The sequence below is a fragment of the Lygodium microphyllum genome, chromosome 16 (genome assembly GCF_053477565.2).
Source record: "Lygodium microphyllum isolate KBCC chromosome 16, Lygodium_microphyllum_v1.1.10, whole genome shotgun sequence".
In the NCBI taxonomy this organism is placed as follows: Eukaryota; Viridiplantae; Streptophyta; class Polypodiopsida; order Schizaeales; family Lygodiaceae; genus Lygodium; species Lygodium microphyllum.
The window spans coordinates 80,015,204-80,031,017 of record NC_141150.1 but is presented as its reverse complement, the minus strand read 5'-3'; the positions used below and the strand labels follow the sequence as shown (position 1 = coordinate 80,031,017).

The following is a 15,814-nucleotide window of genomic DNA, read 5'->3' as shown; positions in this document are numbered from 1 at the left end:
ATCCAAAAGCTATAGTAAGTAGTGCATGTGGGACACTCCAAAAACGTTTGTTTTGTGAAGATTCCACTAACCTCTATTATTTCTATTAACTAAAATGATTGTTAGAGTTGCTAGAGGTTTTTCTTATGCTTGTCCCATGATTGTGGACTTGTACCCCATGAAAAAGAGGACTTTGCCAAGTTGATGGAGTATCCTCTAAAAATGAGGTTATTGCATCAATTGAGTGTAGCAAATCCATGTGGCCTTTGGTTTATTGGCCTATCCCTCCTTTCAATCACCTTCTCTTAGACATTTCTCTCACCTTCTTTGACACATCCATGCTTTCTCTCTCCTACCAATGCCATTGCATCTCTCTCCTCCCAAATGTTGTGGGCCGTGTTGTGGGTGACATTGCTACTTTGCCGTCCTACTTGCCAATGCACAAGTAGATTAGACCTGCATGAGGGGGAGGCTCTTCTTACCTCTATTAGCTTTAATTTTTAAATTAACTTTAATGAGCGACTCATTATCATGTTGTTGTGACTAAAGGCAAGAGACTTAATAGATACATCGAGTGATTCAGGTTGATCCAGCCTACTAGACAACATCTTTTGAAAGAGGGCCGCGTGGCAGCCTCTCGATGGCCCCCATGGGGGAACGGGGGGCAGCGTGGGTTCTCTTGGCAAACGGGAGAGACAATGGAGGGAGATCTATTATGCGTGGCTGGCCCAATGCGCCTCCCCTCCTCGAATACCATCGCCGCAGCGAGACGCCTCTCGTCTTCCATTTTCGCTTCCCCGCTGCTGCGACCACAGTCCAGAGAACGCTCTTATTTGCCTTTTCCTCTTCTATCTCCTCCGTGTCATCGGCAAGCCATGGGGTCTTCCGTGTCTGCATCTGCCAGCGGCCCCTCAGGAGCTCAAACCGATCCCCCGAATTTCTACACAGGTAGCCTGCTCTTCTGTGTCGAGAGAGATGTCTATTGCTTGCTTCCTCTTCTAGTCATATATACAAATGCAAATATTATATTTGAAAGATATGGGGGTATGCGTAGATATGTATGATCTGTATATGTAGAGAGAGAGAGAGAGAGAGAGAGAGAGAGAGAGAGAGAGAGAGAGAGAGAGAGAGCATGTGTGTATGCGTATGCGCATGTGCACACGCGTGCATGTGTTGATTGCCGTTCCTGGATCTCAATACATCTGCACATCTGCATATGTCTTACACAAGAAATAAAAACCTGTATTTCTACTGGTTTATGTCATTTGTCCATTACCAGATTCGATGTCACATCAGTTTTTGTTTAGTGGCAGGAGTGAGACTCTCAGTACTTACCATGTATAATCGACTCCACAATGGCATTTATGTTTATGTTCTCAGGAGGTATGGAGCCAAAGCGAGACCTGTTTCCAGATTTTCACCTTCCAGTGTGAATTTCTTGTTCAATGCATTAGCAAAGCTGATAATTTCTCAAACAGTTGATACCTGCTGAATTTATCTGATCAAGCTTGATTCCTTTACAAGTGCTCTAGGGTAGCTTTGTTCCATCTAATATTTAAGAATCAAGTGCTTCATTTCTTGTCCGTGGTTGGAGAACGTGAGTGGCGGTTCCTTCTGCCACCTGTGCAGCAGCTGCTTGGGCTGGCATAGCATGGATCATGTTACAACATTTTTGGAGACAATAGGATCCAGTTAGTGAAACCAAAAAATGAAAGTTTGATACAACAAGTGTGTCAGGTGCACGGTTTTCCTCGCTTAAAAGTCACATGAACATCAGGTTTCATTCAGTGCATGTGGGTCAGAAATTTATGACAGCATGTTGAGTCAAAAGGTTGAAAAGTGGCTGTGTGGCTTAGAGTGCAAACATGGGCTTTTCTTGTGTAATGCACATCGGATGAGTTTGGAATATGGTGTAGAAGATAGTTGTACAGTAGTTTCAATCAATAGATTGGTTTGACTTTTAGATTGCCTCAACAAGGCAAGGACAAAAATTTTCTAAAATTAAGGAGTAGCTTTGTCTTTAACAACTATCTCAAATTCTTAGCCATTTGCGAGATTTTTAAAGTGAAAGGTTTGGAAGTTTTTTTCTCTAGAAAAGTAACATGTAGCATCTAGAATAGGACGTGTCATTTTGAAGAGGACGAGTGTAGAGACACTTGTAATTTTTAACAAACTTTTGTTATTTGTAGCTTTTACTTTTCACTTTTAAGTACCCAAGATCTATACCTTTATATTGGAGGTCTCTCCCTTCATTTGGAATAAGCTCTTATGTTGAAATTTCAACCATATGCTTTGTACTCTCCTATCTATCTCTAATCTAAGAAGCATTTTCTACTTATCTTGATCTAATCCAAGCACTAAAGAAGAAAATCAGATTATTGCATAGATTTTGCAAAAATTAGGTTTTAAAGTCTCAAGTTTTAAAATTGTAGTAAATTAGTCATTTTGTATATGGTTTAGGTACTCGATGCCCGTTGTTTATTTCAATAAATTCTTGAAAAGAGGGAGGGCCAGTTTTTCTCTCAACGTGGCGTTGACTCCTTTTTTTTTTCTCCTAATTCTCTACTTATAATTTAATCCAAGCACTAAAGAAAAAAAATCAAATTGTTACCTAGAATTTGCAAAAATTAGGGTTTTAAAACCTTAATTTTCAAATTATAACAAATTAGCCTTTTTGTATATGGTTTACGCACTCATGCTAATTGTGTGTTTCAATATCACGTTTTTCTGTGTGTTTGCATCACATGTATGATTGAAATGGATGCATGTTTTTGATACTCAAGCATATCAAGATGACGACTTGAAACTAAAAAATTTATGCCTTGGAGTGTAGACTAGATTTGCTAGAGCAGAATGATATACTCAAATGGTATGATCATGAGGAGTATATATATATATATATATATATATATGTAGGCTGAAACTTTCTAATGTATGTATGTATCCATAGAGGTCTCATAAATATCGGTTGTGTCGTATTCTTTGAAAGAGCTTTCATTTGACACCCATATTGAGGGGTCTTAGGATTTTTGGATTAAAGTAAGAATGAAAACCATGAAAAGTAGTGGTTAGTTACTAAAATTATTGCTTGGTAGCTGTTACTTTCCATGTTTGGCAATTCTTAGTCCATGCAGGAAAGCATTTGAAAGAATAGTAATTAGTTATTAAAATTATTATTTGGCAATTGCTACTTTTTATGGTTGGCAACTCTTAGTCCATGAAGGAAAGCATTTGAGAGAGGACTAAGTGTCCTAATAGCTGTCATGCAAGCTACCAAGTGTCTCCCATTTATTGAAGTTCATGATATATATACGGTTGGACACTTGTAATGTGCAGCTTCATTTTTATTATTGAGATTTGTAGCCACCTTTCCTTAAGGGAGAAGTTTCCATGTCATTTTTCATGAAAGTTTTCCATTTTTCCTATTAAATTTGACATTTTCTTCACGTAAACTTGCCATTTTACCACTGCTCCATAGCAAATCTGAAAATTTAATTTCCAGCACTCCTTTTGTGTGAATTTTCAGCTCTCCTTCTAGTTTGGGGTTTTGAAGGAAGCCATGTTAAAATATTGCTCATTCACATTGAAAAAAGGCTGATATTCCCTCTCTTCTATCTTCAAAGAGGTTAGTAAATTTTCTTACTTCAGGTTGACCCTGAGTATGTTCAACCTTAAGGAACTTAGGTTGAGCAAGAACTCATTTTCTTTGGGGTTGCTCATCTTCCAACCTCAAGCTGCCTCCCAACTTTTTCATGTGTTTGCCATATGGATACAATAAGAGCCTGTTCTTTCAAGTTTCTTGCGTTATTTTGTCATGGGAATGAGTAAATGTTTACTTGGTTAGCTCATGACCATTGTGGTACTCTTAGAAGCCTTGTTCCACCACATAGCATTCTTTGTATCAGCTAATAGAGGGTGCACATGAGGAAGCAAGTTGCAACAATGCAATTCAGAGAAAGAGAGGACAAAAGAATGGGACACAAAACCAGAATCATGGCGAAGATAACAGTCTGAATGCAATGCTGAAAGAAAATAGACTGGGTCCTTGCATGAATGCCTGAGCAGAGAATGTGAATGTGGAGAGAGTGACTACGACAATAATGGGTAACCATCAACTGGCACTTTGCTGACGACTCATTGTAGAAGATCATGACAACTCGTCCACGATCTTGCTGAAGAGAAGAGAAGAGAAATGATTGTGATGAAGTGTAGGATCGGTGATGACTCAATGATCACTCTCATGCTGATGACCCCTACAATCTCCTGTTGTCATAAACGGGCTCTGCAAAACATGCCAGCCTGCTGACTGACTGGTCATAATATTGAATTGAGATAGCTTGACATACATGTTTAATGTGTGCCATGCTGTCAAAACTTCATCAATACTTTTGCTTCCGGGCATGAAACAACTGCCTTGAATCAATATAAATATATCATCCACCTTTTCCACACACATAATACTTCCTTTCAAAATCAGCATTGTTGGGCGCTCGCCCTTCTCTTTTCACCTTTGCACTGTTTGGATCACATGTTATCTTGGTCCTTCAGCAGTCTGATTGTTGCAGTTAGGGGCTGTCGATTTTACACATATGTGCAAATCAAGCTAAAGAGGGGATGTTGAGAGTATAAATTCTTTTTGCTTTGTGATTGAGTGAGAGATGTGCTGTCTTTACCTTCTTTCATAGTATTAAAACAAGTATCTTATGTTAGGTGAATGATGATGCTAGGGCAGCTGATTGTGGCTGGTTATCTTTTGCTAAACAAGCATTAGAAATTTTATGCATTTTGACAGTGTGCCTTGCTAGAAGCCAATCATATACTTCCGAAAATAAGGAGAGTATTTTAATAACACAAGGTTATTCCTGTTGTGAATGCTTTTCAATTTAACAGCATTACGTGGTTTGGGGAGGCCATTCAAGTCATAATTGGCTCAAGTTCTTCTTTTGAAAAGGAGTGCAAGTGAGGTCTAATTTCTTAAGTGATTTTTGGAATTGTAATATGGTGCTTAGCTGTGCTCAGGGAGCCTATATTTAGTAAGAAAGCAAATCCACAAGAGGCATCACATCCAAGATGGGTGACAGGTTTCTCCCATAGAATCATGAAATTTAACATGAAGCGATTTTGTATGAAGTGCCGATGCTAGCTTTGTAGTTTTGGCCTGAAAACAAAATATTCAAAAGAAACATACTCGCAAATCATTTTTTCCTTTGTTTCAAGCATTATCTTTGCCCATAATGCTTAGAGATGAAACTTCTGTGAGTTGGACCATTAGCTTTAATACCTCACCAAAGTTCAAGGATGAAGGAACTCATGCAGCAGTGTGGCTTGGTCAATAAATTCCTCCAGGAGTTCTCTAACTGTTATTGGCAAAGGCTCCCTCCACCAGTAGATTGAGCAAGAGAAACGTCAAATGCATGTGTTTGGTTGATGGTGATAGCATGAACTTTAGCTCTGATGCTAAATGATTTTGGGCTTGTGAGCTGGCTAAATTTTGTACAATAGTGTCATAGAGATTCTATTGAGGTGTTTTTGAGTTTTATTTATTTGACATGAACATAGTTCTGTCTACTTATTTCTTTTCACAAATTTCAGATCTTAGTGATGAAGAATGGCAGAAGCGTCTTACAAAGGAGCAATACGTGATAACGAGGAAAAAGGGAACCGAAAGGGCCTTTACTGGGTACATATAATGTCATTCTAATTCTTCCCCCAAAACCCCTTCCCCCAAACCCCCCCCCCCCCCGCCCCCCCCCCCCCCCCCGCGCCGGGTCTTTCTTTCCAAAGGTTTACACTAGTTGACTGATTTTTACAGGGAATATTGGAATACAAAGACACCTGGAGTGTATGAGTGTCGATGTTGTGGGACCCCTTTATTTGAGTCAGCTTCTTAACCTTATGAGCTTGTTTATGTGTTATGTTCATTGCCACTGTTGGATTTTCACTTTGTGAGCCACTGTCATAAGGATTTATGAATAAGTACCTTCAGCAGAATTTGAATTTCTAAGAAAGGCTAGGCAGTTTTGTGATTATGGTCTTCTGCATTTTGTACTTGCTAAGCGTCATACTACATGGTCAGCAAGGGACTGCATTATCATTATCATCATGTCAAGTAAATCTGAAGTCCTACTTCTAAAGATTTGCAACTCTGGGACAATAATCTGTATCCTATTTCTGCACCTGATATAAAAGATTCTTTATTCTGCCGTTTTATATTCTTGTGAAGTATGATATACAAATTTTAATGATATACTAACCAGTTTACATGTATACACTTTGTGATCTTTTTGATTTCTTTGGCCTGCTGTAGGCATAGACTTAGCAGTGAATCATGGCTGGCTATAGCATTCTTGCTATGATGCAAGTTGGCTCATGCAGATTGAACATGAATGTGTTTATCAGTCTTCTTCTGTATGTGTCTCCTATTTGTGAGCCTGCAAGGGGAGCTCTAGCTCACACTCTGACTTCAGATCAGAGTTTTGTTTCCTTCATCATCATCTGCATTCTTTTTCCCTCTCTATGTCTTTTCTTGCTTCCATACTTAGCACTCACTCTCTCCTGTTGCTACATCCCTAGTTATTTTCCCTCTCATCACTGGTTTATGAACTCAAGTTGTGTGCCTATTCAAGCATCGTCGAAAATGCATTAGGCATAACTGATGCAGATGCTATACCGATTCAGGCTATGCTCCGCCAATTCTCACCAATCAAGCAAACAACAATCTGTGTACTCTCATCTCGTTTTTACTATAGCAACCATAAAAACTTTTTTAACTTTACACTTTTAATAATTCTGCATGCGTTCAAAAAAACGTAATACCCAACAAAGGTAAGCTGTGGCCATGGAATGGAAGCTCCCTGGGCCCCACCTGCTGGCGCATCCAAGAGGAAATTAACACCATAAATCCTCACACTATTCCAAGCACAAGTACTGGACAAGAACTTTCTCATCATACCCACCACCTGCGTACATGCGGTCTCCATGTCCAACTCTTTTTGCCAGTAGCATCCCATATTGCCCTATTTGAGAGAAAGATAAGTCCTTACATGTGGACAATTAGGGGCCTGTGAGCTAGTGCATGTTGTTACACCATACTTGAGAGCACATTGTTGCTCTAATAAATACTTATATAGAAGCTCCTATGGAAGGAATGATAAGGATATAGACATCAGACTTGCCATCCAACCATTAGGACCAACAGCATAAAGGGTCAGACTTGCATCACAAGGGTTGGGTGTCCTACACCACCCACACTATCCCAAGGTGTGGATGTGATGGCTGTTGGGCCTAGAGTCCAACTGTGGTGATCGTGCCCAATGTGATACAAATGTCATCTTTTTAGGGATCCTTTGCCACGGCCTGCCCTTCGTCTAAGGGTGCATTGGCTATGACTGATGCTGCAAGCACCCAGCCTAGATGTCCAAGGATGTAACAGGCTACCTCCAAGGGGCCATCTGTTGGCTGGATGAGGCCCCTCCTATGGTCCATGCTCGTTGCTAAGGCTGCTAGGAGGGTCCCAGTATCTGATCCTTGCTACACCAGCACTGAACTCTGTGAATCCATAGTCACCTATTGTAGGGTGAGGCTCTGCCTATCCAAGCCGTCTCATTTTGGGCGAACAACATGCACTAGTAACTTGGAACCCAAACTCAACACCATTGGCACTAGTTGGGCTGGCCATTGACAATGACCTACTGGTAGATTGTCTCTTTCCATAACACTATCTCCATGATTGCAGGTATCCTTAGGCTGTTTGAAACCACTACCCAAAGCTTTGATACCTACACCAGGTGCCACTGTATGTGCAATCAACCTAGTAAGACCATCTTGAACGGGTGGCCAAATCTCTCCACTAAGGGGCAAGACCCCACCACAAGTCCTAGGAAAAGGAGAGAGAGTAAGTGTCGAGGGAAAGAGTTGAAGAGCCAAAAGCCCAAGATGGTGATGCCACTATACCACAACCACCATGAGAATGACACCTCTCTAGGAGATCATAGAGGAGCTAACACCCCAATTGGGAGATAACATAGGAGTCATCAAGGAGCCCTTGTGGTGCCTCCACGGATGTAAGACAAACAATGAAGATGCCCTATCTCACTAGGGTTGCCTCAATGATGCATGGGGACTCAAACAAATTAGAGTGAAGCCAATCTTGGGTGTGAAAGGGTGAGTGTCTAACGACCACGTTGTCTCCTCATGCTCTTCCATTGCTATTACACATCGAATCTGCTCCCTGGCAAAGACCACGTGCAAGGTTCTGCACCAGTGTCGGATCAGAGGCTTCAGTTGCCCATCTAAGAAGCAATTCCACACCAGCAGCCCGCTGGCAAAGAAATGGGGAAGGACCACTGCAAGAGAGACGGAGCAGTGTGATTGGAGGAGGCTCATGAACCTGGCAACATAGAGAAGAGGATCAGTTCTGCCCAGTATGCATGCAATGCATGGAGTGAGAGAACAGACTGCTGCAGAGTGCTACATGGACTGCAAGACATGTCACCTGCTGTAGGTGAGAGAGCACAAGACTGAAAAGACCAAGGAGTGATCTAAACCCTAATCTCCACCCGATATGCCTATGATAAAGGCTGCAGTTATAAACAAAAGACTGATGGTCAGAGTGTGTGTCAGATCTCCCCTCGATGGACTCTGGTTGAGGTTCACAAACAGAAGATGGTCATAGAAGAAGACAGATAATCACATGTTTGCTAACATGGAGAAGAGGATCAGTCCAATAGGATTCTCTTAGGGACAAGGGAGGGAGATCCTTTGGGATGACACCTATGCATGTGCTCGAAATAGGGAGGCTCCAATTTGACATCTTCCATTACTTAGAGGGTTACTCCTGACAAAATTGCATTGCGTGATACATGAAGACATGATGGGGAGGAGAGAGAAAAGCTGGTGTTTGGGGGGGCGGGGGGGGCGTGGGTTTCGTTGAAGGAAATGAAATGAAATATCAATATCTACAAGAGGCCAAAATGACCTATGAGACCATGAGTTATAATCATTTCTATGATGATACAGCTGTCCGAAAAGAACATTAAATGTAAGGGCAAATGAACAGTTGAAGAAAGCTAAAAGCTATATGTAAAAAAGAGAGAAATCTAGTTAACAAAGAGATCTCCAGCTGATACAATCTCATGGGGGTGGGGGTACGTGCGTGCGTGCGAGAGAGAGAGAGAGAGAGAGAGAGAGAGAGAGAGAGAGAGAGAGAGAGAGAGAGAGCTGTGTTGGGGGGGGGGGTGAGAGCATAAGAATTCCTTTAATTATGGATTTTCCTTAACCCCCATCCCCTCTTTCCTTGATCTCCTTAGCTTGCTGATCTGATTTCGTGCAGGTCTCTTCTTTTATTTTTTGCCTTTTAAAAAAAGCATTAAAAAGGGTCAACTTGATAATCCTTTTGTTTTGGGTTTTTTTCTTTTTGACAGTAACTTATCCAATCTATCAAGACAGATTAACAGCAGAAGTGGAATTGTTAATGTAGTTGTGTTGTTAATTATCCTAAGTGGCAGGTGTTAGAGAAATGTTTGACCTTGTTATTCCTGACCTAACGATAATGTTTTGTTGTACACAGCTCATCTACCAAATTTGATAGTGGCACAGGTTGGCCCTCATATTATACACCCATTTCAAACAATGTGAAATCAGAAATGGATTGGTCGATCCCTTTCATGCCACGAACAGAGGTTCTATGTGCAAGGTGTAATGCTCATTTAGGTCATGTTTTCAATGATGGACCTCCTCCAACAGGAAAGCGTTATTGTATCAACAGGTAGGTTATCCTCCTTTCTCATTGTCAGCTTTTTGCAAACTATAGACTTGCTCAAATGTTTGTGCATGCAAAAGTAGTAATTTAAAGGTGTGTGTGCTCAAACTATAGACTTGCTCAAAGGTTTGTGTGAACAAACGTAGTAATTTAAATCTCAAGACTAACATTTTAGTAATGTTGGACCACATAAATAACTGAAGCCACGGTTGAGGTCAGTACAAATTTGTTATAATCATGCCACAGAAGTCGTGATTGAGTTCTGTACAAAATGTCATAATCATAGTTTTTCTTAAAAGAACCTTAGGCACATGAAACGGGGAACAAAGGAATGAGTCTTTTGTAGGATGCTCCTCTCACTTCTTCGTGTGGAAGCCTTCTCCCTTGCCTTCTCTCTATAGCAATTTACTTGTGCCTGAAGGCTATTTCCATACCCTGTTGTCTATGGTGGACAGGTCTTTCAGTCCTGTATAGCAAAACCTGTCCCCCTTGGAATTGGTGGCGGGCATGTTCCTGTTCCTCTCCCCATGAGACTAAGAGCAATAAAGATTGAAGCAGCCTTTTTTTTCTGGTGCTTATGACCATAACTGCATCCGAAATCAGGTGCTGTTCAGACCTTCCAAATCAAGGTGGCAAAAAAACCAAACAATATCTTGAAGCAGCCTCTTTTGTCTGTTCTTTATGACTTTAACCCCATTGCAAAATTATGCACATTAGTGGTGCTCAGACCTTCCAAATCAAGGTGTTGTAAAAGCTATTTGAAGGTCATTACTTCTTTTTATCCAATTAGGTTGTTGGTAAGTATGCTGTTCTCAGTTGGGCTGACTTGTGGGTTTCTTTGGTCTTGTAGGCTTTAGATTTTCCACCTATGTGGAGGGTATGAATCTGTAAAAGATGGTGCTTACTGCTTTTGGCTGGGCAGGCTCTTTCTCTGAAACCAGCCTTCCTTCTTGGAATGGGTGGTGAAAACCTGATTTAAGAGTTAATTACAACAATAAATAATTGCACATAAAATGAAATACACACTTTACCATAACATTCTTGGACAGTAGACATCCCGTTGGCCCCAAAATTGGTGTCCCTTGCAGTATTTCTTTAGCTTTCATTCCATTAGAAGGATTACAACTCGAGATTCTTCAATCTTCTCCTGCTAACCAATTGCTCTTGCTATCATAAATAACCAGCAAGCCTTTTGGGTCATTTGCCCCTTGATTCACCCAGGACTTCTCCAATTTGACCCTTGGCTGGCCAAATGTTGCCCCAAATCAATTCGGGATGGGTTGGCTCCTGAAATCCCTTGATAATATTTAATTATCAACTGCTGATTTCAGTCCCTTGAGCCTTCAATCTCTGGCACGGATCCCAAGGTGGTTGCTAAACCCTAATTCTTGCTGTAAATTAGGGTTTACTACAGAAATTACAGATTAGCCCACCAAAAATGGATGAGATCTCCGAATGGCTAAGAATTGTTGAGAATGGCTGAGTATAGGCTGAAGGAGATGAGAGAATGCTGTAGAGAGAGAATTTTGAGATTTGTCGCAAAGAACTGATCAAAATCAGCTGTTGCCCTACTGTACCAGCCCCAAATGGATGCACCAACAACAATAGGAGCATCAGAGACTGTGATCTTCAGGAGAAAGTGCATCAGCAGCAATTGCTAGCTTCCCAAGGTCAAGAATATGCAATCTCCATCACCAAAATGGTCTCCAATGGCTAGGAAATGGCCCCAAAAGTTGGCAGTAATAGTCCAACACCTCTTCCCAACAGCTCCAAATTGAAAAAACGAGATTTTTTCTCCCTTCAGCCCTATTTAGCCTTTCCTCCACTTGCATAGGAAAGTTTTGCCAAGTGGCAGCTTTCTTAATCCATTTTCAGCAATTTTCAGCCATTTAATTAATTTTCAAAATTAATTAATTCTACAAATTAATTCAGCCCTTAATCCATGCCTAGAAAATTGACCTTGCTCATCCAAAAATTAATTGACTAGGCCATTTGCAACCCAAAGTGGTCCCATGTATTAATTGACCCTTGGACAAGTATTAATCCATTAATTAATGCCTAGTCCTTAGTGTCACCACTAACACTTAATGGCCAATTAATTGTCCTAGGGGCAAAGTGACACCAAAATTCACCTAGAATCTAACAAGTGTAACTTGTTACAACTTTTGCCTTTGACACCCATCTTTTTCACAGGGTCCTTCGGCCTTCAATTATGAAAAAGTAGCTTGTACCTTGCATCTTTTAATTGCACATTTGATTAATCCTTTAATCAAATGTCAATTAAACATAAGCAAAGCATCAAATTTTCACGTCATCGTGACATTCTCCGACTTCCCATTCTATTGAAAAGTCAAAATGGTGTTCCAATCATTGTCAGCATACTGCTCCTTTGCAATAACTTCTTCACATGTTGCAGTCCCTGTACTTTGGTTGTGGAGGGTAATAGGGGATGAAATTGTTTGATTGCCCCTAAGTTGCCTTCCTTTGTGTTGGTGAGGAACATCATACACAGTAAGTCACTCTACTCAAACACAGTGACACTGTCATAAATAAAGTTTAGCCTTGGTGATATCATCTTCTATATCAAGTAGAGTCTCACCATTGGCAGCAGTTCAAGAATAGAAGACCATCCATAGCTCCAAGCAAATTGGCACCTTCATGATCCAGACAAGCTCTTTTTGGTTTGTGCAGTAACTCCCAAGACAGGTTTGCAAGGTTTCAGTATTTTTTGGATTCAACACATGAACAAAGATTTCAAATGGTGGAAACATCTTAGGTCTGCGGCACGAGCTTAGATACCAACTGTAGGAGTTCCCTACCCGAGGTGACATTCAACACACACCAGTAGCAGCAGAGAGTGCGCAGGGGAGAGATTTTGCTATGGGTCAAAACATGGGTGCATTACATGGGCTTTCAATAGCTTTTCGTAGCACTAGTCTTTGCAAACATTTGACAGTGAACCAACTAACTTCCAAGTATATTCCACTTATCATTTTCAAGCTCCAGCAACTGGGTCACTAATATACGTATGGGTTGGCCATATTTCTTTCTTAGATGGTTCCGACCCTATTTCTACTTCTGTACATATGCCTATATGAATGAAACAGGTGGGTTACAAAGTCTTATATATTGATAACTTAATGGTTTAAATCAAAGAGCTCCACTCTTTAAACTTTATAAGCACATGCCTTTCTTTATTGTATACCAGGTTGATATGATGCAAGTTTGATCAAACATTCATCTCTTTTGCGCATGGCTGTGTTGCCTTTTATTGTATTGCTTTGGTTTTCTAGGGTTTTTTGGTGGGTGGTTTTGTGTGCTTGTGGGCAGGATTTTAGATCACCACATTATCCATCATAATCATCGTCACTATTCTGTTGAACATGACATGCTTACTTCAAAGTATTACAGTACGCATTATGTTTGATATTACACTAACATATTTCTTTGTTCTGTTTCTAGTGCATCTCTAAACTTGAAGCCAAAATGACGACAGACAAAAGACATGGAGCACTATTGTTCCTTTACATTATCCTAGAGGAGGGAGCTCTGACATTTTCATGAAACCATAAATGGAGCACATTCGAATAAAGGTGGGCAGAGACTACCAGAGGATACATGAGCATGTTCAGACCTCATCTAGGCGCAAATACAATCCCAGATGTAGTATAATGTCCATATCATACTTCACCAGTGTTCTTTGTTTATTTGGGGGCAGTAAACTAATTAAAGGATGATGCATACTTTTCAAGAATCACGTTTGTATTTCAATGCTAACGTTGCTTTGGTTGCAAGGATGTAATCTGGTTGTATACTACATATTTTGTGTCAACACTACATTATAAATTTGTACAAATCTCAAGGAAAAATTTGTGCATATAAGATGCTTAACTAATTTTAACCGACTGTTGAAGAGCTTTTGAAAGGATAAAATGACTCTTGAATTTAGGGATATGATGATATACATCACAAAGGCATCATATATGTGATGGGTATATAAAGCCTAGAGGATATTAAACCTCATGCATTTTTAGGCATTGTGGGGATTCATGGAAAATGGTTGTGCCCATATTGAAGAAAAGTAGCAGTTTCATGAGAGGTGTGTCAATGTCTGTAATGCCACAAAATAACAACACAAGCGTGCACAATTTCAAAAAAATTATTTTATCAAGGTATGATTGCATGATTGGGGTATGAATGCATATGTTGTCCCATTTGATGCCCAAACATGTTGCACAAAAATTCTCCTTGTTAATTGTATGACGGTTGAATTAAAAATGTCTAGCAAATGAAAGTTCTGTAGATATAATTAAGAAAACAACCTTGTCTCCCAAGGAAACTTAGCATAAAGAAGACATGTTGAAGCTTGATAATGAAGGAAGCATGAGTGGAGTGGAAGGACCAATCATTCATTTAGTGAACTCTTGAAGCATTGCATGCAGAAATCATTGAACCCACTTGGCACCGTAACAATCTCCATACTTGGGCAAACAAATCAGGGTGCATGTAGTTGGATCAATTCTAATTAGCATATCGAGCATGCTAATTATGATTGTAGTTTTCACCTCATCAATTGTTTTGTGCCTCTTGGTTTATTACAAACTAAAGTTAGGGATCAAATTCAACATTATGAAGAAAGACGATTTTGCACCTTTGAACAAGGGAAGTCTTTGCCTACTTTGTAAGTTTGAAGTAAGTAATAATCAAAGGCTTGCTTGCTTTTGGTAACTATACCTTGTAGAAATAACTATTGACTTTATAGGACCATTAATATCACTATTCTAGTGGTAAGATAATTTTAGAATCTTCCTTTCTATGGCAATTGCTGATTTGAAGTTTTTAGCTTAAGTGTGGGAGCATATGGGAGAAATCCACATTTTGCTTTCCTCTTTGAAGTGCTCTCTTCCTAGTTTCAACCTCAAGGTCTTCTTCAATTTCTTGATGTTGATGTTCGAATTTAAAAGTGAATCCTTGTCATTTAGATACTTCTTGTTCTTGAGGAAACAACTTTTAACTACCAAGTAGATAGATACTTCTTGTTCTTGAGGATTGTGGAAACAGCAACTTTTAACTACCAAGTAGGTAGATAGACATATCAACTTGGTTGCATGAAGATTGGTTTCACTTTTACCTACATTACAAACTCTACATATGCCCAAAACACACGCACGTGTGTGCACACACACATACAGATTTCCATTGTGATTTATATTTTAGATCAAACAATTATGTTGCTACAAAACACACATGCTTACACACACACAAGTATGGATGGATCGTAGTGGACTACTATTATTATGTTAAGTCTTTAGCATAATGCTACCAAGTGGTTATTGATCCTATTGGAAATGCTCTTCTCCTTAAGTGGTTTTGACAGTCAGGGAAAAAGAAAACCCTTTCTACAACCCTAGGATTCCAATGCTTTACAAATAGGCACTCACATAAATTCTTTTTGAAGAGGCATACATAGAAGTGAGTTCGACAAAACTCCCCTTCTTCCTTTCTCTGCTGAACACCATTGGATGATATAATGATAGCTTGGGCTTCTACTCCTCCTCTTCTTCTTGGATGGTATCTTACTGCTCAACATACACTGTCGTGTCTCTGTTAGGACAACTCAACATTTGGTGGCCTGCTCTCCATTTCAGGCTTATTGAGCTTGATTGCTCATGACTCTACATTTCGCTGAACATAACTAATCGTTCTATTCTATTCAATTTTGTTATTTTTTATATAGTGCTCTTTGGGCAAATAATTGGCACCTTTCACATAGTCTGTAAGTAGCATACAGTAACAGTGTCATGCTGATTTGATGTACTAATATGCAGTGGCGGCGTCTATACTAGGTGCGCAACCTGCATGCGACAACCTACGTGTTGCGCAGCTCCCTTCCAACAGCCATCTCCTCAAAACGGCTACCAATAAGTGGACGGTGCATCTACTGGAGTAATAATAACTCCATAGCTCCAGTGAGCACGACCTGCATAAAATATCAAAAGGCAGGCTTATTCAGTACAAGCAGTTGCCGCCATCTTCTAACGGTCCTCTAAATGCAACATCAGTGTGCAGATGGAA

The 15,814-nt window shown here is 40.1% G+C and overlaps 1 protein-coding gene across 2 annotated transcripts; it reads left to right on the top strand.

Moving 5' to 3' along the window:
- Positions 1-590: 590 nt before the first annotated feature.
- MSRB1 (methionine sulfoxide reductase B 1) lies at positions 591-13,493 on the top strand. 2 transcript variants are annotated; one of them, XM_087696016.1, is made up of 5 exons: positions 591-927; positions 5,572-5,659; positions 5,792-5,857; positions 9,548-9,745; positions 13,236-13,493. In XM_087696016.1, exons 1-5 carry the CDS (start codon positions 678-680, stop codon positions 13,309-13,311), a joined length of 678 nt encoding a protein of 225 aa, XP_087552142.1. In that variant the 5' UTR covers positions 591-677; the 3' UTR covers positions 13,312-13,493. The 2 variants fall into 2 exon arrangements, with proteins under 2 accessions (XP_087552142.1, XP_087552143.1); XM_087696017.1 differs by having other exon boundaries at positions 593-928; positions 5,570-5,659; positions 13,202-13,493.
- Positions 13,494-15,814: the final 2,321 nt, after the last annotated feature.